Source organism: Pectinophora gossypiella, chromosome 19, assembly GCF_024362695.1.
Source record: "Pectinophora gossypiella chromosome 19, ilPecGoss1.1, whole genome shotgun sequence".
In the NCBI taxonomy this organism is placed as follows: domain Eukaryota; kingdom Metazoa; phylum Arthropoda; class Insecta; order Lepidoptera; family Gelechiidae; genus Pectinophora; species Pectinophora gossypiella.
The window spans coordinates 3307993-3333789 of record NC_065422.1 but is presented as its reverse complement, the minus strand read 5'-3'; the positions used below and the strand labels follow the sequence as shown (position 1 = coordinate 3333789).

Genomic DNA, 25797 nt, shown 5'->3' with positions numbered 1-25797 from the left:
TTAAGTCAATCTGAGTAAAACATTCTATGAATGTAAATTGGTTGTTTTATTTTTATATCCTTTAAACAGGCCTGTGACAGTGCTTTGTCACACTACGTACTTGCGCGTCTTTGCCTACTACCGTTTCTATGAGCTTTCGGGCAGCGACATAACACAAACTTAGCATAAACTAAGCAATTTAACACGTAACACAAACTCACGATCATCGCAAGATAAACTTAGGTAGTACCAACACCCCACCGAACTTTCTGTTAGACCAAAGTGGTAGGTGACGAGCTTTATCGCCGTCTATATTGGTAGCAACCCCTCTAATTAATTATCACAAATAAGACACATTGATTTTTAGATGAATTACTTCAATGTTTCCATTTTAGACCCCACACACTAAATTCTCGTTTTTACAGCCAAATTGCAAAACAATTTTAAAAGCATTTTTGACTTTATCACATTTTTAAAGCAACATGTTGGCAATGGCATGGACCAATTTAAATCTCATTTTTATTTTGTTCATGATTTTTTTATATATTTAGGGAAAAGAAATACTAGTGTGAAGTCCTTATCAAATATTTATTGAACATCTTAAATTATGAGTTTATAATTAATTCAAAAAAGTTGAGTACACTTTTAATAGACTCATACATTGGTACCGATTATCTAATTTAATATCATTCAAAACACTTTAAACAAATAAATAAATAGTCACTTTCAAGGACACTACCAGCCCTCGCGGCACGGCACCCGCAACGCGCGCGGCGCGAATTATATCGAGGCCTCCGATCAATAGTCGTACGACTTCTATCCACTTAGATAGCATTCGCTCCGTCTATTGGCCGAATCCCTGGATATGATTCGCGCAGCGCGCGGAGCGGATACCGTGCAGAGTCTGCAAGGTTGCAGAGTTGAAGAGGTTAGTAATCCACCTAATAACGCACACGAGAGAAGAAGAAAGACATTACGTCTATAGCCGTGGTCGTATCCTACCCCAAGTGTCATAGTGTCCATAAAAGTTAAATACAACTTGTGCCTAAATATAATAAAGTCTTTATTCGACGACGTACTTGACTTACATGGTACAGTAACTTACAAAATAATCTAATCTAGCCTACAAGATCCCACTGCTGGGCAAAAGCCAGGGAGATTCCTCTTTTCATTTTTCCGCGTATTCGCAAGCGTCCAAGTTCGTGAATGCCACAAACATGTCGGGCCCAATCTCACAAAATAATATTTTATACAAAATTTAATCTAAGTGTAGTCGTCTGTCTATCGTTCAATGAGCTTTAGACGAATTGGACCATTAGGCGTGTACATGGGATGGACGTGGTAATCCAAAGGTTCTTGGTGATACTCCATTTTGAACGCTTGCACCATCTGAAAAATAAATGGGTTTAATTATTTTTTTATTATTTCAAGACAAAGTAAAATCCCGTTTCACATTAGAATTGATGATGATGATTATGTCCCGGACGTATCCGTCGACGGCAAAACCCTTATTTTTTTTTTTTTATTTATTTAATTAGTACTGCCACATGGTTTACATTTATGCATTATACTAATTAACTCTAATTATATATATAGACCGACCGACAAGAGCGTGGCTCTTAAATTGATGATGATGATATATATAGAGATCTGATGTAAATCACAGTTACGGCGTACCTAACTTACATAATATAATTGTCTTAATTTCTAACAAAAAGAAAAAGGAACAAAAAAGAAAACAATTAGAAAATAATATTAATATGGACCACCCATACAACAGCCATATCCCTGAATATGCCTATAAATCCAACAATTTATCTGCATTCCTATCAGTTAGCTGTCATATGTGTGGTTCACATTTAAGCTTGTGTTAGCATGGGCTCTTGCATGGGCGCGAGGGTGACTTGCAAAACCTGGTGTTGAAAGTCCTGTTGCAAGTAGCACTTCTTATCGTGTGGGTTGTGAGGTGGAATACCAATCTCATTAACCCTGGTGTCAAGGTTATGATTGAGCCGCAATAGGTCCCTGCATGGCTCATGTAACGACTACGTACTTACACCAGTAAGTAGTAACCGGAACTAGCTTATCATGGCTTACGAATCACGGATCTTCTTACTTTCGGACAATCGGGTGATCACCTGTAATGTCCTAATGAAAGTAAGGATTATAGAGCGCTTTTTGTTAAATGTCCCCACCGGGATTCGAACCCAGCACCTCCTCTGATCCACGCTCAACCACTGGACTACAGGGCAATATTCTACCTTAGCTATCACAGTGTGGATCTCCAGCTCAGCAAATCGCCTGCCCAGGCACATTCTCTTGCCGAAACCAAACGGAAGGGAAGCGAAAGGGTGGTGGTTCAGCACAGACGAGCGTCTCAACCACCGCTCCGGTTTAAATTCCGCTGCTTCAGAGAAATACTGGTCAGAATTGCCCATTACGTAGTGCTGGAATATCACTTGGGTCTGAAAATAATAAAATTAGATGATTTTATAAAAAAAATTGCTCAATAAAGGAAAATAATTATTCATATTCATTTATTGCATGTCACAAACATAAATTAAGGTGGAACCACAGATCATATTTAATAGTGGAACATAGTAAAAAGGTACATGTGACGCCCTGCAAGGGCACGGCAATATAAAAGAGGCGACACTAGGTGCCTTATTATAATAATATTATAACATCTAACTAAATATTATAATTAAGTAATTAGGTAGGTACAAAATTATATAATACAGTTGTTTAGTGTGTGTACCGCACCACACGTGTAAAACTTAATAACAAGATTAGAAAAAAAAAAACAATTTCAATTATCACCAAAAACTCTCAACTTACGCCTTTGGGTATATTATAACCACAAATAACAGTATCTTTGGTAAGTTGACGTCCGTTGCCAATCACAACTGGATACATTCTGCAAAGAGACCATTTTTTTAATACAATTTTAGAGCTACTGCTTCTCCAAACAAAAGTAACGGCTTGACGTGCCTTTCAAAGCATGGAGTCATTTTATTTTCAGAAAATCAACCAATTCATTCATTGTCCCTTGTTTAGTGACTTTTTACATGTCCTTATTGGGAATTGGGTAGTTTCCTAGGTCAAAGATAAAATATGAAATACTAAATTAAGACAGACTTAAAACTGAGAAAAAACGTTTTCTTTTTTATATTTAACTTATTTCTCAATTTTAATCAAGACATCCGTAATAATAAGTGCGACATTTTGTCACGTTTTTCTGTGACGTCACAGTGTGCTTTTTCATACAAATTCCATAGTAATTACGTGTTTTGACGTATAGTAAAAAGTAATTGATTTGACTAGTTGGAAATTAGCCTATTGGAGATGTCCTAGGAAAGTTTCAGTACGATCTATTCTGAGCCGGCGTGCGTGTATGAAACGATTGATGAATGGTAAGGAAGCAAGAGAAGTGTACTTATCAGGGTCGAAGCAAATGGAATTCTCTGCTTACCCCAGTGAAAAATAGGCGTGAGTTTATATATATGTGTGTTATTACAAATTCATGTGTGATTAAATAAATACCTTAACACTTCTTTTACACAGGCTTTTAAATAGGGCATCTGGTTTATGTCACCCGGTTTCAGGGGTTTTCCTTGTAAAACCCTATTTATTTCTTCATACAGTTTTTCTTGTACTTCGGGACGTAATGACAATTGATATAGAATAGATGCAACTGCGTTTGAAGTCTGGAAAAAAGAAAAAAAAATCAATATATGAGTTTCCTTACGCTATTTGTACACTATTACTCTTTAGAAGCGTATTTGCTATGAGCTTTTTCGCAGGCGGTTATTTTTAAAGAAGACAAAAAATCAGTGGATCAACGACGTCTGTGATCCAGGATCCATTGGGCTCTCGATCCGGAGGTCCCAGGTTCTAATCCCAGGTGTGTGAGGGTGTGTGTATGTGTAAGGGTGCTGCAGATGCATGTGCGTATGGCCGAGTGTTTGTATGAAGTATATGTACGAACTAGTTAATAAAAAAATAAAATAAAAGTGGTTGCAATGCCAACTAAAATATTTTTTTTTGTTGGTTAATTTATTTTTTTACTCTGTCACTTTCTCTAGCTCTGTGTAACAAGCATCATACGCATTGCCAAAAAATCGTATAATCTCAAGTTGGGCGTATAATTCCAAGACCAGACCTCAACAGAAGTTATTAATATAAAAAAGGCAAAAAGCGCTATCTATGTATGCCAATTTTGAGGAATTTTTTTTTTGTTTTTTTTTTATTACATGCAAGAAGGTAATAATTGTATATGTGCGAGTATGCCAATTTTGAAGAAGAATTTTGGTTTTTTTTCTATTACATGCAACGAAACCATAATATTATAGGTAACTACCTATAATATATTATGTATGCCAATTTTGAAGGTTTTTTTTTTTTATTTTTTTGTTTTTTTTATTACATGCAACGAAAACGTGTCATACCGTGTCTATTCCCACAAGGAACATGTCAAGGGCCGCGACGGCCGCCACCTTGCCCCCCGCAGCCGCCACCAAGTCCTGCAGCAGGGACTGGCTGCCGCTGCCTCGCTCAATCTCTTCCAATGCTCGCTCTACGTGGCTTAGAGTTACACTGAAAACGTTTTCATGATACATTCATCATCATTAATCAGCTTGCATCATCCCACTGCTGGGCTCAATACAGTCATGAGCAATATAATGTACCCACTTTAGGACTCTGTCGCACTAACATATTTAACATTTAGTGAGACTTACAGTTCAATTTGTGAAAAAAGTTAATGTGACATGGTACCAAAGTGTATACATATTAATGCTCGTGACCGTGTACAGGCCTCCAGAACAGAATACTTTCTAATATCTGTGCCTCCTCAATTTTCCACTACCCTCTCCGATCCTGTATTATGATATACTGCAGTTATGCTAGATTAAAATAGATTTTTGTAAACAATAAAAAAACATGTAAGGCGTGATGCCTGAGAAAAAAAAATTGACAAATCTTAGAAATATGAAAACATAAAAATAAATTATGATAAATGTTTCTTTGTTACCACTGGTTGCCTGGAAGAAATTGCTGCTTAGCAATAAGGCCGCCAGATTGTACTGTATCTTTCGTGTATGTTTTGTCTAAAACTTGTTTTGCATGTTGTGTGCAATAAAGTATATTGTATTTGTAAATATGAGCAACTAGATACAACAGCAGTCACTCCTGTCCTTCTCCATAATTATTGAAAGATGTATTAGTGAAAAATACTCTGTTTGGTTTATAATTAAACTTACTTCAGTAGGAAAGTCTTCTGCGACTTAGTCATATCAAAGTACTAAGAAACTATCTGCCTATACTTATACCTTTATACATGCGTATGCGTTTATACGTAGACGCGACAAGATGATAACACTTGTTTTAATTTAGGTTTTAGTAGAATAAAGCACGATAGAATTCACAAAGAGAAAATTTAAATCGAAAAAATTCTGACTCGGACGGTACTTGAACCCGCAGCACTTGTAAAGCCGAGACGAGCGTGTTAATCAAAAGTAACTGCTAAAAACAAAAATCACGATGGAATTGTCATTATTCTTCGAGAACAAAAAAGAAACAAAGATAAAATACTACTTAAGCGTACATGCATGAAATGCATGCATGAAAGCATGCACGAAGGTACGCACGCAAGTACGTACAGACGTACGCACATACGCACGCATGTATGCAAGCACGCACATTCTCACGCATGTATGCAAGTACGCACATTCTCACGCATGTATGCAAATACGCACATACACACGCATGTACGCAAGCACGCACATACACAAGCGTGTATGCAAGCACGCACATTCTCACGCATGTATGCAAGTACGCGCGCTCGCACGCATGTGCGCCCTATCATACACACACACATACAATTTTTATGTTTTTTTTTTTTTTACTCACCTGAGAATAGTATCGAGAGAAGCGACATATCGTTTAAACATAGCGGTGGGGTATATTCTCCACCATGGTGCTTTCAGCTCCAGCTGTCCGACACATAGGAAGAATGTGTTGACGGCATCTATAAGCCGCTGGCTCTCTGAACCCTCGTTGGCTTCGAAGCATCCTAGTCTCGTGTCCAGCGCTATAAGACCAAGAGCTGGAAGAGTATTGTAAATGTTAGTTCAAGTAATGTAGCACAAGTATTATTGAATTAATTTCGAATCACCACACAACCCACACGATAGTAGAAGAAGATTACCCTGTAATCCTACTTACATTCCAAAGACCATTTGTGAACTTCATTAAGAAAATCGTCGGGAGTCTCCAAATCTGCATTTCGAATGTCTCGTATCCTGAGAAAAAATGTGACAGTGTCAAAATGTATGTCATGAACAGTCATGAGCAACACAATGTACCCACTTTAGGACTCTGTCGTACTAACATATTTGACATTTAGTGAGACTTACAGTTCAATTTGTCAAAAAAGTTAATGTGACATGGTACCAAAGTGTATACATATAAATGCTCGTGACCGAACATCCCCACGCTCTTATTTCACTCTAAGGGTGGTATTAATAAACTAATCTCAACTGAGACTGCCCTCAATATGATGCTCAAGCCCCTGTTTTTATATAAGAACTGTCACATTGACTTGATCTTGAGAGCAGTCTCGAAGCCGAGGTTAGTTTATTAGTAGGTACCACCGTAAATGGGGTTGGCACAACATAGATTCTTGAACGTAAATTTCGTATTTTAATTATATTACTCACATATTACTAAATATTTTTTTTATTTTATTTTTCTATAGATACCCATTTTTTCTATATACTTAGATATTGTTTTATTTATTTTTTATATCAAAATCTGATCAAATGGAATTCCACAGTCTCTGCTTAAATTGTCGTGAGTTTATGACTACTTAATTGTGTTTGTGTATATATACTAGTATACATTTATGTTGTGTGTCAGAATCGTAGTAGGTACCTAAGTGGAATTCAGCGGTCTATGCCTACCCCAAATGGAAATAGGCGTGATCTTATATATGTATAAGATCCTCTTGACTCACCTATTGACAAAACAATCCGCTACTTCAGCCACCGGCAGCGTATATTGGGCTGCAGCGCTTGTGCTTAAAGCCACTTTAGATACTTTTGTTCTGAAACCTGCCCAGGAGGCGCCATGACTGAAAATGTCAAAAAAAAGTTTAAACCATTCACTACATAACTTCATTGCACCAAAGGAACAATACTTAATGAGAATAGATTATTAAAACTTCACATGGTTCATTTTGTGAGTAAAGCAACGACTTTAAAGAACTATGCTAGTGTTAAAAAATATCTAAAATAAAACATCGTATCTAAATCAAAATAAAAACTATAAAAATAAAATTCTAATTTTAAAAACAAATGAAACAAAAGAAAGTGTATAATGACCCAATTTTCTCACAATATTTTTAATAATTTAAATTAAGAATAACGCGTGGTAAAGCGTTATAATAATAAAACAATCAATCGAGTCAGGATCGAACAAAAAGATTCGAAATATGAATTTAAACTTGTTAATAAAACGTAAGGGTACTTACACTGCTATGACCCCGGCACAATTTTCCTCGGCATCAAAAAACGACTTTCGCAACACATGCTTGTAGTAATTCAACGATGGCATTGAAGGTCTGAAAATTTTGGAACACATTATATATTAAAAAGCAATTCTGTTGGTCTCTTTATAAAAAATAAATTGGCAACCTCAACTTCAGTTTTTTAATGGCCATTAAAACTTACCTAATTTAAAATGCAATACCTAACAATATTTTGCAAAGCAGTGAAATTCTTACATTTTTTTAATTCTCTCTTTTTTGGGCCTTCCGAAGCACAGAATCATCTTACTTTCAGACAATGGAGAGATCAGCCTAGAATGTCCTAATCAAAGTGACGTAATTTTGTCATTTTGTTGACCCAACCAGGAATCGAAACCGGGCCCTTCATATCGAGAGACCAACGCCCTAACCGTTTACCTGTGGGGCGCGGCGTCTTCGATTCTGAAGACGCGTTCCACCTCGCTGGCATCAAACACGAACAGCATGTCTGGTCTACCGAGAAGACCGGCAATCTTCACACAGTTGCCGTATTGCTCCCGGAGAGAGAGACACACTTTGTCTACGTGCTCTACGGAATAGTTACCTGGAAAATAAAAAAAAAATGTTATACCTAGTTCAGCCTCCCACCCCTTTTGTCTACTGGTGACATAGTTTAGCCTCCCATCCCATTGGTCTACTGGTGACATAGTTTAGTCTCTCTCCATTGGTCTACTGGTGACATAGGTTAGTCTCTCCCCATTGATCTACTGGTGACATAGTTTAACCTCCCACCCCATTGTTCTACTGGTGACATAGTTTAGTCTCTCCCCATTGGTCTACTGGTGACATAGTTTAGTCTCTCCCCATTGGTCTACTGGTGACATAGTTTAGTCTCTCCCCATTGGTCTACTGGTGACATAGTTTAGTCTCTCCCCATTGGTCTACTGGTGACATAGTTTAGTCTCTCCCCATTGGTCTACTGGTGACAAAGTTTAGTCTTTCCCCATTGGTCTACTGGTGACAAAGTTTAGTCTCTCCCCATTGGTCTACTGGTGACATAGTTTAGTCTCTCCCCATTGGTCTACTGGTGACATAGTTTAGTCTCTCCCCATTGGTCTACTGGTGACATAGTTTAGTCTCTCCCCATTGGTCTACTGGTGACATAGTTTAGTCTCTCCCCATTGGTCTACTGGTGACATAGTTTAGTCTCTCCCCATTGGTCTACTGGTGACATAGTTTAGTCTCTCCCCATTGGTCTACTGGTGACATAGTTTAGTCTCTCCCCATTGGTCTACTGGTGACATAGTTTAGTCTCTCCCCATTGGTCTACTGGTGACATAGTTTAGTCTCTCTCCATTGGTCTACTGGTGACATAGTTTAGTATCTCCCCATTGGTCTACTGGCGACAAAGTTTAGTCTCTCCCCATTGGTCTACTGGTGACATAATTTAGCTTCCTCCCTTTGGTGTACTGGTGACATAGTTTATCTTCGCCGCCATTGTGCATTGGTCTACTGGTGACATAATTAAACCTCCCCCCATGGTCTAATGGCGATATTGTCAAAAAATCACTGCCTCATGTTTGGCAAAAGTAAATAAGTAAATACTCAAGTAGATGTCCATAGACCTTACACAGGACTGGAATTTTATTAAGTACGTATTCTTTATAAGAAAAAAAAAGTAAACTCTGTCATTACCAAACAATTTTCTAAAGATTAATCTTCATAAGTATTCGAGCCAATTAATGTCTGAGATATTGATCAATAGAACTGATGGCTGATGGCTAAAACTGATAAAAACAATATCGTTCACGATTCGTTTGGCACGTTATTCAAACGGTGTATGATGTGACAATCGCAAGTGAAGTTGGTTTCACAGAATGAGTAAAGTTTATAAAGTAGACTCTCTTGAGGTTGGTACGCCACGGTTCTAGTAGCATAGGGTCGCCCCCTGTTACATGGGACTTAAACATAGCTGGCAAATAGTGTATGTATTATCATGTGGGGTATGAGTGTGTGTAGGTGTTTGAGGTGTAAGAGAGTAAGATGATGGTAAGATAAAGGAGAAGGAATGAGACGGAATTGAAAGACAGAGAAACAGGATATGCGAGGAACAGATGTACGAGAAGGAGGGAAGATACGAGCGAAGACGGAAGGAACTGAATATAGCGGAAGAGTGAGAGGTAAGGAGTGAAAGGGACGGGAGATTAAAAAAGATGGCGGAAGTGTGTGTGCGCGTGGTACTAGAAATGGTTTTTTCTAAATTACTCAAAAATAATATTTAAGTGCATTTGTTGTAAAACCGTAAAACTTTAAAAAATAATCAGTGGGAATTGGGCTTGGATGTTTTTCTCCGCTCCCTCCCACATCATAATTTAAGAGCCGTGTAGCATTCTCCATGCTACCTTTTTTACGTAAAATAAGGTAGTGCTTTCTACCAATTAATGATAATGACTCGCCCCCTATTACTGTGGACTTAAACATAGATAGAGAGGAGTCATGCCTATATCCCTCTGCCTGTGGTGAGCCGTATCGCCGTCCGTAATGGTCGAGCCAACTGTAACTCGTATTAGTGAAAACTGCACTTAAGACAAATTAATAATTAATTGGGGCAAGTCCGGTTCCGGGTTCGAACGCTCCCAGTTGTGGAAGCAAGCTGGTGTTCCACAGGACCACAGGGACTATTTATTGAATATCAAACGCAGTACGATGTGAGAAACACATGGGTTATGATCTAGAGGCTCTTGAGGTGAAAAGCGACGGTTCCAGCAGCTTAGGCTCGCTCCCTATTATATGGGACTTAAACATAACTGGCGAGGAGTGTATATACTATCACTCTTGTCGCTGTAGCATTATCCATGCTACTTTTCTAGGAAAAATAAGGCAATGGTTTCCCTCTTGCCTTCCGCCCCGCAGTACTCTGTCTGACGCGAGAGGCATGGCACCCAGAGTAGTTTATTTCAAAGCCGTAGTAGGACTACGTCGCCTCTGAATAGTACTGATAGTTACTGCTGTCCTCTGTCTGTCTCTCTGTCCTTACTGAAGACAAATAAAGCAAACAGAAGTAATGGCTTCGGCCTTGCAGACAAAGAGAAGAAGATAAGAAATGGCTTAAGCCTTCAGGAAATTAACATGAAGAAAAATGATCCGTGAATTACCGTACTGGTAAGTTAGTAGTCGTTACATGGGTCTTTGGCAACTCAATAGTAACCCTGACACCAGGGTTGATGGGGTTGGTAATTCACCTCACAACCCACACGATAGAAAAAGATGAAGAAAAATTTCATATGACCGGGCTGTTGGCCTGTGTTCCTTGTGAGGCATATTTTATGTTAAACTATCTTTCATTTGGCAGACACAAAAAAGTTACCAATAAAAAAAGTTTGAATTTCGAATAACTGCGTCCCATGTACGGAAAAAAAGAAAAGTATTTTTGAAAGTTGTCCCAGTGCAGCTGGCTTTGGCATTTTAAATAGCGGTCCGAAAGTTGTAAGGCAGCTTGAAAATGTGCCAGTTATTACATCCTTGTACATATTTAACAGTACTACAGTTGAAAAAAAAATATTGAGAAAGTAATAATATAATCATTTTGACGGCCTCCGTGGTCCAGTGGTTGAGCGTTGGGCTCACGATCCGGAGGTCCCGGGTTCGAATCCCGATGGGGACATATCAAAAAAATCAGTTTGTGATCCCTAGTTTGGTTAGGACATTACAGGCTGATCATCTGAATGTCCATAAAGTATGATGATCCGTGCTTCGGAAGGCACGTTAAGCCGTTGGTCCCGGTTATTACTTACTGATGTAAGTAAGTAATCGTTACATGAGCCATGTCAGGGGCCTTTGGCGGCTCAATAGTAACCCTGACACCAGGGTTGATGAGATCGGTCATTGACCTCACAACCCTCACGAGTGAAGAGAAGACTACCAAGTGGGACTAGAAATTGTCTTCTAGGGCGTAACTCAATGTATGTATTATCATGGTATAAGAAAACCAGGTATGCTCAAAAGTGACAGCTAACATTTCAAGGTTAGCCCAGCTGACGTCATCCCACGCTGCGTTGCCATTTTGTAAAAAAGAAATTACCCACGACCAATGTTTTTACATTTACTTTGCAAGGAAATTTTGAAAAGTAAAAGATTTACTTAGTTTCAATGATTTTTATATATGTGACAAATAATAGTAATTAAATACATTAGTCGGTAATTCATTTAATTTTCGATAATAAAATCTACGTCCTTGGAATGTTGGAGATACCAATTTAATGGTAACACAGTGGTAACACTTAGGCTGCCCCCACATTGGGCGTTGGCCGAGCGTACGCGTTTCCTGAGCGTGCTGCCGGCGTCGGCGCGGCGCGGACGTCGCGTCAGCGCACCGTCTGCGGGGCGCGGGCTTCGCGTTGTCCAGCGCCGCACAAGCGCTGCGTGAACGCCGCGCAGACGCCGCGCTTACGTCGCGTTCCACGGGCGTTCGGCCGCCCGTGCCCCCCGCACACATTCCCCCCCGCGCCCGCTAGCATCTCAGTCAGTCAGTCAGTCGCCCGTGGAACGCGACGTAAGCGCGGCGTCTGCGCGGCGTTCACGCAGCGCTTGTGCGGCGCTGGACAACGCGAAGCCCGCGCCCCACAGACGGCGCGCTGACGCGACGCCCGCGCCGCGCCGACGCCGGCAGCACGCTCAGGAAACGCGTACGCTCGGCCAACGCCCAATGTGGGGGCAGCCTTACGTCATCAATGGGCTAGCAATGGCGACTACGTATCTTAGGATTGAGCATACCTGGTATTATATATACCATGTGTATTATAATGCTCATCCACGACGCATTTGAAACTGAAATATAAAAACCTAATACAAACGAACATTACTGGGTCATTAAAAGTCGATTATACGACGTCTTTGAGACTCGTCCGACTGCCAGCGATTGTGACTGAGTAAATTTTCTTTTTGAATTGATTTACCTATTATTATTTTTTATTTACCTAAGTCTGGCAATACTGTAAGAGCAATATTGATTTTTAATTCCAGGCCTGATAATGTTTTGATTATCATGCGTGGCCTACTTGGCCGAACAACTTGGGAATCTTATATATACTTTATTGCACTTAAAAAAAAAAAATAATAAGAGTTTATTTCGGACATGTTCCATAGAATTGTTTTAAGTTTACGCGGTTATTATCATAATTAAAGCACATAATAACGGGTTCTTACCGCGTTTAAATGGGGATATGAGACTCCCGATATTTCGACACTGTTGCAAGTGCCATGATCACGGGATGACTGATGAGATTGGAATGGAGTCTCATATCCCCATTTAAACGTTATTATGTGCTTTAATTATTATATTATAATATTGTTCCATAGAAGTTAGTAACAAGCAATAAACAACTTCATCTAGTTTTAGTAAAAGAACGATTAAAAAAAACCCACTACAAAACACAACAACTAGTTACATCACAAACATGAAATGGACGTTTACAAGGGAGGACTTATCTCTAAGAGAAATCTCTTCCAGCCAACCCAGAGGTAGTATAAGAATAGCTGCGGGAGGTGCAATATACGAAATACATTATAATAATTGTATCTACATAAAATAATCATCATCATCATCAGCCCATAACGTCCCCACTGCTGGGGCACGGGCCTTCCCTATGGATGGATAGGGAGATCGGGCCTTAAACCATCACGCGGGCCCAGTGCGGATTGATGGTTATTAACGACTGCTAATGCAGCCGGGACCAACGGCTTAACGTGCCTTCCGAAGCACGGAGGAGCTCGAGATGAAAACTTTTTTTTTGTGGTCACCCATCCTATGACCGGCCTTTGCGAAAGTTGCTTAACTTCAACAATCGCAGACCGAGCGCGTTTACCGCTGCGCCACCGAGCTCCTAAAGTACATGCCTAAGACTCTTTAAATAATAAAGGAAGTGAACACTGTGAAAACCACTGCGGCACTGTTCCCCAAACGATGGAACATCTTACATCGTATCCTGCGCGCCCGAACACCTGCACGCAGGAGGATCTGATGAGCGCTGCAGATAGCGCCGTACTTGTTGCCAAGTTTTGGGCCGATAGTTTGCCATCGACACGTTAAGAAGAGACTGTCAAAACCAAATAAACGCTAGAGGGATACGCCATAATAAAATGATGATTGACGCTTTATCGCTGATAATGGAGCAACCTCAAACTTTCTACACATTACGAAGATTGTGCGAATAGCGCAGAGGGTAATATGATGCGTTGCATGTCTATACTCTGACACTGAGCTTATTATGTTGTGTTTTATGATATCGTTCACAAATATTAAGTAGATTTAATAACATAACATAAACAGCCTATATAAGTCCCACTGCTGGGCACAGGCCTCCCCTCCATCAACCGGACGGGGTACGGAGCATACTCCACCACGCTGCTCCAATGCTGGTTGGTGGAGGTGTTTTTACGGCTAATAGCCGGGACCAACGGCTTAACGTGCCCTCCGAAGCACGGAATCATCTTACTTTTTCGGACAATTAGGTGATTCAAGCCTGAAAAGTCCTTACCAAACAAAGGACAGTCTCACAAAGTGATTTCGACAATGTCCCCATCGGGAATCGAACCCGGACCTCCAGATCGTGAGCCTAACGCTCTAACCACTAGACCACGGAGGCTGTTAAGTAGATTTAATATTATTAAATATTGGACTTCAGAATTGTAAAATTAATTAACTAATTGAAGATACGTACTTATTACTTTGTGCGAAGTAAATTTATTTATTGCTTTTTTTCTTTTTTTTGCTAAAATTTTTATTTTTTTATCTCCAGCATAAGTGGGACCGGCGGCGCGGGTTTAGTATACTATCCTTATTTCAATAAATCATTTTCTCACATCGACCTTTAGGAAACGACATACCATTTCAAATTTCCGTGGTGAGTGGAAAACCAGTGGCGCGATGCATGTGTAGGGTTACCCTTCGATCGGAAATTTTGTGGAATTGTGGATACTTCTTCCTGTTCTGTCCTGTGGGTTCTGAAGTCAACGAACAACCAAATCAGCCCTGGTGTCAGGGTTACTATTGAGCCAAACTGTGGATACAGTGAATATAGAGTACCAATCTTCTTCTATCGTGTGGGTTGTGAGGTGGTACCTCATCAACCCTGGTGTCAGGGTTACTATTGAGCCGCCAAAGGCCCCTGACATGGCTCATGTAACGACTAATTACTTACATCAGTAAGTAGTAACCGGGACCAACGGCTTAACGTGCCTTCCGAAGCACGAATCACCTTTTGGACAATCAGGTGATCAGCATGTAATGTCCTAACCAAGCTAGGGACCACAAAGTAATTTTTGTGATATATCGAACCCGGGACCTCCGGATCTTGAGCCCAACACTCAACCACTGGACCACGGAGGTCGTAGAGAACCAATTACATGGTGTTTATGTTAACACACTCGGTTAGGAGTAAATAAAGACGGTACATTCATTTCGTTGGTGGCGCAACCGTGGCGTGCGAGTTTCGAATAATAACCAACATGGTACTTACATTATAATGTTTTCTTTCCATCTCATATCAAGAACGGAACGCATGCATAACGAATGCGTAATCTTTACGTAAAATCATTCAACAATGGCTTCAAAGGCAATGACAGATGCTATCTCAGATACTATGGGCAATTCATTATATGGAACGTGTATGGAACATACAATTGCTAGTAATGTTTTTTTTTTAATAAGCGCCAGTTCTACAAAGAGAAAGAGATTGGAAGGGCCAAGTGAGCACGAAACGCGCGCCATACATGTATGAGCAAATATTGCATACTAAAACTTAACACTCCACTCATCCGCAAACCTTACAGCGCACAGAGCTCTCCAATAGTATATATAGTATAATATATATATTTTTTTAACATTATTGAAAGAAATATTGAAGGGGTAGAGCTAGGATAACATTTATGAAACAAATAAAAGAGAAGGTGCAGGTCGTGTCGTATCGGGAGGTGAAGGTTTTGGCGGGAAGAAGAGAGGAATGGCGGTTACTCCACCGACAAGAGCGCAGCTCTTAAATAGAGAGAGAGAGAGATATTTTTTATATATGAAACAAGTAATAGTAATTAAATACATTAGTCAATAATTCATTTAATTTTCAATTTTGTCCTTGGAATGTAGGAGATACCAATTTAATGGTAACACAGTGGTAACACTTACGTCATCAATGGTCTAGCAATGGCGGCTTGTCATAGGATTGAGCATACCTAGTCTTTTTATACCATGGTTGCGGTAAACAGACCACAGGATTCAACTTGCTGCTATCCTGACCTGACGTTTAAGCGCTTCTTTCTCGATAATGTCCTATTTATATATCAAAATAAATGGTCACCGTACAGTGCGTTGCCCTCAATTATTCAGTCGCCGACGCAATACTGCGCGCAAAAATGTTGCATGTTATGGAGTGCAGTAGCAATCAAGTATACCTACCGCGGATTTGTAAATCATTAATTGTCATCATCATTGCCCTATGTACATTGGGCTATCGCTTATCGACTACTCATATATCCACAACAGAAGGAGAATATGTCAAGCCATGATAAAAACGTCATAAAGAGGAATATAGAATGAAAAAAGGAAGGGGAAGACTAAGAATAGCTTACATGGAACAAACGAAAGAGAAAGCGAATGTCTTGTCTTAGAAGGAATTGACCTAGTCGTCTATAAGTTACTCTTAGATCTTTTTGACTAAGCACTACCATTTGGATTTTATCCATCTTAGGACTTCGTATCAACAGTGGCTGCAAGTTGTCTTTGATTACTTGTGGCTCTGCCCACCCCATTTGGGATTACGGGCGTGAGTTTATGTATGTATGTATGTACTACCATTTGGGCATAGAATAAATACTACGTACAAAACGGCAACTCTCCGCTCCGCAGCAGTAACTGAGCTAGGTTTACCTCACACGCCCTCATTCGTATGGCGTCAAACGTCACATACACAGATGCGCGTGTACGATAACGTCAATGTGTAATGTCTGTATAAAACGAGGTATTTTGTATAAAGTGTCCGGAGTGCGATTTGGGCTAACACGCCTTCAGTTGCAATTATTACGCTCATTGTCGAAATCCATTTAGTATTAACGTCGTCATAAAACTGTGCAATGTAGTCCAGTCCATGTCGTCATAATACGTCACATTAAGTATTCAAAGTTCATCGAGGCAGTCCCATCAGGCCGGGTTTAGAAAGATGTAACGCTACTAATTTGACTGCATTTGTACTTGCTTTGAATTTATTATTAAGTGACGGGTGAGAGCCCTAAGCGTGCGTCACTTGTCCGCCCAAGTAGTGAATGACAACGGAGGGTCTAAAAGGACTAAGTCCTAAAGCTGTGTCCTATATTTCCGGTAGAGATATTATGCCCCAACAGTACTATTGTTGATCAGAAATCAGAATCATTTATTCAACGTAATTATCATGGATAAACTTGTTGAAGGCCAATGTAACATTTTTGAATTTACGTCAAGGTGTTATGGCTGAGGAGAAGAAATGACAAGAAACAGCAACACATCTTTTAAACCAATGAGGGCACATTACAAGTTATTTAATAACTAGAGGAACACATTCAATACCTGACATTTTTATCATTTAGGTAATCATTAATCTTATAATAAGCTGTATTACATAAAGTAAGCTTCACATAAGCTTTAAATTTATTTTCTGACAAATTTAAAATATTATCTGGTATTTTATTGTAAAAATGTATATATAACCCCAAAAAAGATGAATTTAATTAATTACTTAATTTATTTATGGTTCACTTACAGCTATGCACATTATAACATTTAGTTAGGACATAATTAAACAAAGTAAAACAATACTTATGTGTAAGCCAATTACAAGTGAACACAACATTCATAGTAGAAAAAACAACATTTACTTAATTATAGAACTTTGAATAGCAATTTTATTTTTATTCCTTGTATTGTTAGTATGTCTTTCACATTTTCTCGGAAGGAGAGATACATTTTTACGTACATACATAATGTTTTCATAAATAAATTGATTTGCGACCGTCAGTATATTCTTAAAATAGCTCCCTTAAAGATCCTCAATGGCTTAATATCAGTGCGCATTTGTAGTCTAGTGCTGTCGTGTGCGACGGCTTATATTAAGTGCATCAATACCAGGGTGGTCGAACAGTAATCGCCGATCTTTTTTGACTGGGTTGAGATCAATGACCGACATCACCAACCCTAGTGTCGAAGGAACGGTAAATTTTCGTTTTTTGTTGTGTATATAGGCTGTTTATTATGTTTAAGAACTTGAATGTGAGTTTAGTTTAAACTCTAGATTTTTTTCTTTTATTTAATTTGTGTGTGCGCTATTGTGTTTTGCTTTTGGCCAACCGCAATCTGACTTCTCAAAAAGTTTTTTTTTAATACATACATACATAAACTAACACGTATTTTCCACCGGGATAAGCAAAGACTATCCATAGTAAAAAAAAACGAACCGGCGTGCGTGTATGAAACGATTGATGAATTTGGAGGAAGCAAGAGAAATGTGTAGTGAATGGAATTGGAATTCTGTTTGCTTAGATCCTGTCACAGGATCTAAGCAAATCCTCCAAATTCATCAATCGTTTCATACACGCACGCCGGTTCGGTTTTTTTTATAATAAACGCAATTATTTTCGTAACTGTCAGATGTCGCTATGATGGCATACAAATTATCTTTACTACATAATTGTTTCTTTGTCATAGCTTAGTAGGACAAGGTCGCAATTTGAATCCGACTCACGATTTTCTGAGGTCACCAAAATAGCTTGTTAAGAGCCTCTAAAGTGTATGAAAAAGGTCTAGTGTTCTCAAGTAGTATTGTGAAGTTATTTTATGATGAACTTAAACACTTAAATAGAGTTAATGTTTCTTATCTTACTTATTGTGAAAACCACGTACTCAAGCCTCTTTTTGAAAAATCACATTCGAATGTATTTTTTTGTTTAATAAAACCTCGAAATAGGCAAGCTAGTTTCAATTTAATAGAAGTAGAAAGAAATCGAGGTTTTGTTATTTTTTAATACAAAAATAGTTAAATTTTGTAATAAGTAAGAATAATTTTGTATAATTTTCAATAGCAATATCTTCTTTTCAATGTACCAATTTATTTTTTTAAATATTTATATGCCTGCATGCAGGCTGAACGCATCACAGCACTATTTGTACCTACTTAAATTATTTTACCACCTTTTTGTATGTTTTTTCCAAATAAATTGAATTGACTTGATTTGAAAATCACTTGAGAACTTGATTTTTCAAAAATGTCATATAAAAGAAGTTAGTTTATCTACGAAATTCGTAATAAATTAGATAATAAGATAAGGGCGGAGGTTACCATGAAAATAAATTTCAAAGACAGCGATCATTAATAATTACTGCAGCATATAAATCATCCAGACCTACAGGGTATAACGTAGAACCCTTGCCCAGGAATACGGGTGAAAACCTCAACGGTTGCAGAGACGGAGATAGGAGTCATCGGACGGCAATGCAGGACGGAAGAGGCGAGTCACAGGGACTGTAACCTGGAATCTAACAGAGGGCAGCAGTAACTGTCAGTACCATTCAGAGGTGGTGAACAAGAGTCCTAGCTCTAGAATACTCTGACTGAAAAAACTGAAAAAGAATACTCTGGGCGCCATCACACTTGCGTCAGACAGAGTACTGCAGGGCGGAAGGCAAGAGGAAAACCACTGCCATATTTTCCCCTAAAAGTAGCATGGAGAATGCTACACCGACAAGAGTGTGGCTCATAAATCACTGGTCAGTATTAGTTTCCATACACGAGTTTATTTACCAATAAAAATGCCTACCAATTTACATAAACATGGAAGTTACACGGTTACGAATCACGTCAGTGTAGTATGACAATGGCCTTGCCTAGAATTGGCCACAATAACAAGTTTAACAGGTAGAACATTGGCATTCAATTTGCAATTTAAATGGAACAAAAGTTGGTCAAAAATATGGTAGCATGACATGGCAAAAATTAATCCTTACCGTGAGCCGAATAACACGTAAGTGTGAGCGAGACATAGTTCGCGCGCTCCATTGACGTTTCCATTGACGCGGAGCTGGGCGGAGAGGAGCGGAGATGTGCAGGAATCGACCAATCACCGTGAGGGAGAGAGTGACGTAGCGCGAAACCCGGCCTTAGGCCTTACGCTGGGTTTCCACTGACGCGGAGATGGGCGGAGAAGAGCGGAGACGTGCGGATTTGACCGATCACAGCGTTCGAGAGAACGAAAAACGAACACGCTCTGTCACTCTGTCCCTCACGGTGATTGGTCGCTTCCTGCGCATCTCCGCACAGCTCCGCGTCTCAATGGAAACGCAGCCTTACTCCTTAGCAGCTTACGGGCAATTAATTCTAAAGCACACCCCGGACACTTCATACAAACAACCCCGTTTCACATAGATACTACTCATTGACGTTATCGTACACGCGCATCTGTGTGTGTGATGTCTGACACCATACGATTCATGTCTAAACTATGTTCGAGGGAGCGGAGAGTTGCCGTTCTATACATAGTATTATTCATTATTCTGTGACTAAAGTAAGACCCGGAAGGGATGAGGTAGGCGCCCGATACGAATTGATGCAGGGCGGAAAGTTAGTTTTGCTGTTGCAGTTTCTTTTCATTTCTTCTCCTCAGCCATAACACCTTGCGAAATGACGTAAATTCAAAAATGTTACATTGACCTTCAACAAGTTTATCCATGATAATTACGTTGAATAAATGATTCTGATTCTGATTCTACCGTTCTGTATCTAGTAGATACCTATTTTATTCTTTCATAAATTATTCTTTCATATTTCCCGTTGCGGTAAGCTGTGGTCTCCACATACCATGGCGCTATTCTTTAATATTTAGTGTAGGTAGGTACCTATTCATATTGTGAGATATTAGAATCGAGTACCTAGTTTAAAATCGTAAATTTTGACAAGAAGAAATGTGTGGGGAAATGTATGGAAATAAAAATATATGCACACATCCATGACGTTCAGTCCTTTTGAGCCCAGTAACACTTTACTAATTCATTATAAGTACGTTTACTGAAAATTTCGTTTGTATTTTACATTTGCGTGTTTTCTTATACGACTGACTTATCCATGCTGAAACGTTTCACGCAGTTGTTGGTGAGGCAGTCCTAACTACTTTAGTGTGTCTTTTTTAAGTGACTAATAAGAAAACAAGGCTCTAAAAGGCCCTCGCCTTTTTGAAGCGATGTAGTCGCGCGTTTCGTAAACACAGCAGAGTCGTTAGCGATATGAACGCACTGTAGCATAGCGACTGTATCGATGCAAATGTGCGACCGTGTCGGGTTACATCAGGGAACGAATGCAGGAAAGAGGGCGCGGGGGTGTAGAACCGCCTTGCTGAATCGATTGTATCGCACTAGAAGCACGAGAGTATCGCGTTTGCATCGTGGTTATGTGGTCACACAGCTAGCGACCATATCGCGACGATATCGATGCGAACGCGCGACTGCATCGCTACAAAAAGTTGCCATGGACAAGTGCCTTAAGTTGCCCAAATAAATACTTATCTTATCTTCTTATCTTTAAGTTGAATCCGTCAAGAAATTGACTTACCGATATAAGGCGCAAATCTCCAAGTGTTACCAAGCAGTGGCAAAGGCTTTGGTCCCGGAACATCCTCCCAGGGTCTGGCCGTGGGAACGGTATCGAACACTGACGTGTCGAGCGCCGCATGCGTCGATCGTAAGCGTTGCCCGTGCGCAGGACACGAGCGAGGGATACCTCCTACAACAATAAAATTAAAGTTATTTCCTGACCTAAGCTACACTTCAAACCCCCGATACCGACCCCGCCGGCGTAGTCGAAGATTTCCCTCGTTCAGTGTTTATCGCTATCGATCCAGTAGGGTTGATTAAATCTCTCTGAAACTTTTAGGGAAGCCCCTGTAACTTGTTTGTTATAGATTTACAGAAATAAAACTTTTTTTTTTCTCAGACGACGCCCTGAGCCGAGGTTCATGCCCAACAGGGCGTCCTCAGGCCTGTTGTTTTAAATTTTGTACCGGATGATTTGTCAGACCAAGTACCTAGTTAATGCCATTTGCAGCAAACCTTCAATAAGTCACATGAAAAAAAAACTGGATGCAGAAGAAAAGAAAATGTTATCCTGGTATGCACAGGAGTGACAGCTCAACGGATACAAAGGAATGGGGTCGCTCTGCGAAGCCTGCGAAAACCCCAGGAGGTTTCTGAGCTTCTGGAAAGAATTGTACTTACGAAGTCAATAACAGCACGCATAATGAACCGTCTTAGAGTCTGTTTAATAAAACTTGTAAATTACAATGACAATTTGATGTACATTGCGGAGTTAGTGATCACAAATATTTTGCAGTTTCATATTAGCTACGTAATGAACACCAAATTGACATTGTAATTTACAATTGTCAGTTTTATGAAACAGGCCCCAGGTAATCCTGGATTGCACGTGATTGACTGCACATCGGGTACAAATCCTCAAAGGAATGGATTGGTTGAAGCCTGTGAAAACTCCAGGAGGCTTCTGAGCTTCTTTTGCGAATTATATTTTCGGTCTTTCACCTAAAGTATAACCAGTTTAAAGGAATCTTGACTCTTTAAAAAAAATGCAACGGTACATAATTCCTCAAGGCCCTTTTAAAGTGCGGAGAAAGGAGGTATGTGGCCTGAATTTTTTTAAAACGTAGGTGCATTTTACTTACCAAAAAAGAAGTGTTTTTTCTTTCATATTATCAAAATCTTTATTTGACATTGAAAAGGGTACATTACAAGTTGCTGGTCATAATAAAAGAAGTATCCGCTAAGTCTAGTAAGTCTTTGTGTTCTGACCTCGACTTTTGTGATATATCCCCACGGAATCGAACCCGGGACATCCGACCTTCAAGATCGAGAGACTAACAACTAACCAATAGACCACATAAGCCGTTGATATTGTTTTTTGTCTCATCTCACCTAAGTACATTTTTTGCCTTCCCACTTTTGTTACTCTTTCACACCATGCCGAGTTGGCTGGAAGAGATATCTTTTAGAGATAAGCTCGACTTTTGCACCTATTTTTTTAAATTGTTTTTTTTTTGTTAATGTGTGTTTAATAAAGAGTTGAATAGATTTGTGTCATCGTTGAAATAGCTTTTTTTTTAAATAATCTTCACAAAAAAAACTATATAAAGTAAATAAAAAGCTAGTTTTATGAACTCATTGCGCAGGAGTGTAATTTACGCGTATAACGTGTGAATGCGAAAACATAACTTTACACGTTAAAAACAAAACACGAAATAATTAGTATGAGAGTGATAATGTATTTTATGTTCCGTGATAGTGACATTGAGAACTACTAAGTATCTTAGAGTAATATCATCACGCCTGCATCCCTAAAAGGATCGGCAGAGATATACTGTGTATATAGTGCCACCCACTCCTCAGTAGCTATACAGCTTAGTGGCATTATAACGAAAACTTTGAGAGATGATTCAGACCAAGATTCCAAGTTGATATCAAGTGGAATTTTATATCGCAAAAGTATGAAACTGAAAATAACTTAAAAAAATGTATTTCCCGACAGGTTATTCCACTTGATATTAACTCAGAACCATGGTCTGAATCATCCCCCTCAGTATCAGTTACAATATCACTAACACCCTGTATACGTAAGTACAACTAGTTCCAAAAGCTACATTGAAGTAATTCATCTGAAAAGCAATATTGCAATTTGACATTTGCGCATATGAAATTTTTTGTTGGCATGTAGCTTCTTAGAGTTGTGTATATTTTGTGTAATTTTGCTGTAAATTTCCCTAAAAATAAATAAAATAAAAAAAAAAAAAAAAGTAAGTGCGCTATGTCAACAAAATGTCAAATAGCAATATTGCTTTTTAGATGTATCCTTTATAACCATTTGTTTTTTATTCCCTCCCAGTCCACCACAACAAGCAATTATCAGCCATATTCAAAGCACCATATAAGTAGGAAAGTGAGAATACTATGGAAGGATAATGGATGGGAATTTGATTGTTTATGGTATGAAAGGAGGATGGTTAATGAATGGGACGTAAGGCAGTTTTAAAAAGTAAGAAAGGGGTGTCTTTGGTGCGATGTCGGTCGGGTGAGAGGATTTTGGTTTTAATATAAGGTATATATATATATATATATATATATCCTGTGTTATTTCTATATCCCACATATATTTTAAAATAAGTACCTATATCCCCGCCATCAGCTTGGTGAGAGACTGCGCTGGTGGCGATGTGGCGGACTTGGAGAATCCTCAGGGGCCACTGCACCGCGCTCAGCCGGGTCTTCATTGTACCACCACTCTAAATTCTGTAAACAATTACATCATCATCATCAGCCAATTAACGACACGGGCCTTCGCTATGGATGGATAGGGAGATCGGGCCTCAAACCATCACGCGGGCCCAGTGCGGATTAATGGTTATTAACGACTGCTAATGCAGCCGGTACTTAGTTCATCTTGTGATGGATGTTCTGACTACCCCAATTGGGATATAGTCGTGAGTTATGTTACGTTATGTTACATATTTTAACTCAAGCCTGTACTGTCTAATAAGATATAAAAAGCTTATTTCATTTTGGTTTCATACAAAAGACATCAACGGGATCATACCCAGCCAGGATTTTTATTCAACTTAGCGTCGCGAAAATTGTTAAACAATAAAAAAAGTCAGGGTTACTATTGAGCCGCCAAAGGCCTCTGACATGGCTCATGTATCAACTACTTACTTATATGAGTAAGTAGTAAGCGGCACCAACGGCTTAACGTGCCTTCCGAAGCACGGATCATCTTACTTTCGGACAATCAGGTGATCAGCCTGTAATGTCCTAACCAAACTAGGGACCACACAGTAATTTTTGTGATATGTTCCCACCGGGAATCGAACGCAGGACCTCCGGATCGTGTGTCCAACGCTCAACTACTGTACCACGGAGGTCGCTTTGTGGCCACATTTTTATCGCGGTGGAAACCGGTTCCTCCCCCAAGATCTTGCGATAGAGCTGATTGAAAAGAGCCTGTGCCCTATATTGGAAAGTGTATTTTTATTTCATAAATGTTGCGGCCACAATATGTAAAGGAAACCGTGAGATTGCCTAATCTCAACTAACTTCCGTGATATAATACACAAAGTGGGTTAAACGTTTTCTGAATACAAATTAAAAAGAGAAATGTCGCGAGAAAGTCTGAGTAATCTCTTTTTTATGAAAAGTAGAGAACTCTTTCAAAACAAGGATAATGAAGTCGATTCCGGCATTTTCGTTTGAGAAGTTATCATCCCCCTAGCATTATCCCGTTTTTCACAAAGTCCGCTTACCTAACCTGACGATTTGACAGGTCCGGTTTTTACAGAAGCGACTGCCTGTCTGACCTTCCGACCCGCGAAGGAAAAGCCAGCCCAATACAGGTTAGATCACATACGAAAATGCATTTCTCGGGAATGCGGGTTTCCTCACGATGTTCTCCTTCACCGCTGGGCACGTGATAATCATTTATGATCCAAACATGAATTCGAAATTCGACGATCATAGGCCTGTGCTGGATTCGAAACAGTAAATCCGAATCTACAATAAATTAAAGTTTTCTTTTTATTGTTTGCGTCAGTCTACACGATAGACAAAGACCTTTCATACACATATATCCTTCTTTGCACAATCCATCTACACTTTCTTGCGTCGTTCCCTGCTCCTATATCCATTCACATTCATACTCATAACATTTCTCTCTAACCGGCGCTACAAAAAATGCTAAATTCTCCTAAATAATATCGAAAATATTAAGAAAAACTTTTTTTTAAACTTTTTTCTTCTTTAAACTCTTAACTGCATGGAAACGATTTGAATCACCACACAGCCTTCCAGTTAATCGTGATCAACCCGTAACCGCAGGCAAGCTTTCTCTGCAAAAAGGGCATCTTATTTGCAGCCTCATACCAAAACTGGTATTTGGCTGGAAAGTGCATTGAATATCATATTATTTATACATATGGCAGTATGATAAAAAAGCAGTGAAATCCCTAGGGATATAGTTATATCAAAAATGAGTACATCGCATCGATACCATCTCAACAGTGAACCCTGGACACTTCAGAGAAAACACCTCGTTTTACACAAACACTACACATTGACCTTACACGCGCATCTGTCATACGATTGAAGACTATAGTAAGACCGAGGGGGGTGAGGTAAACCTAGCTTAGCTGCTGGGGTGCGGAGAGTAGCCGTTCTATACGTAGTATTATTC

The 25797-nt window shown here is 39.4% G+C and overlaps 1 protein-coding gene across 1 annotated transcript in view; it reads right to left on the bottom strand.

The window, feature by feature from the left end:
• Positions 1-548: 548 nt before the first annotated feature.
• Positions 549-25797, bottom strand: part of LOC126375490 (probable cytochrome P450 49a1) — a 32895-nt gene continuing 7646 nt past the window's right edge. Inside the window, exons 2-13 of the mRNA XM_050022443.1 lie at positions 23743-23864; positions 21124-21294; positions 7943-8108; positions 7511-7600; positions 6995-7111; positions 6205-6281; positions 5890-6085; positions 4428-4575; positions 3523-3686; positions 2818-2896; positions 2241-2444; positions 549-1368 (exon numbers count right to left, since the gene is read on the bottom strand). Coding sequence (XP_049878400.1) covers positions 1261-1368; positions 2241-2444; positions 2818-2896; positions 3523-3686; positions 4428-4575; positions 5890-6085; positions 6205-6281; positions 6995-7111; positions 7511-7600; positions 7943-8108; positions 21124-21294; positions 23743-23845 — 1623 coding nt within the window. The 5' untranslated portion in view covers positions 23846-23864 and the 3' untranslated portion in view covers positions 549-1260. The remainder of the gene's footprint in view (positions 1369-2240; positions 2445-2817; positions 2897-3522; positions 3687-4427; positions 4576-5889; positions 6086-6204; positions 6282-6994; positions 7112-7510; positions 7601-7942; positions 8109-21123; positions 21295-23742; positions 23865-25797) is intronic.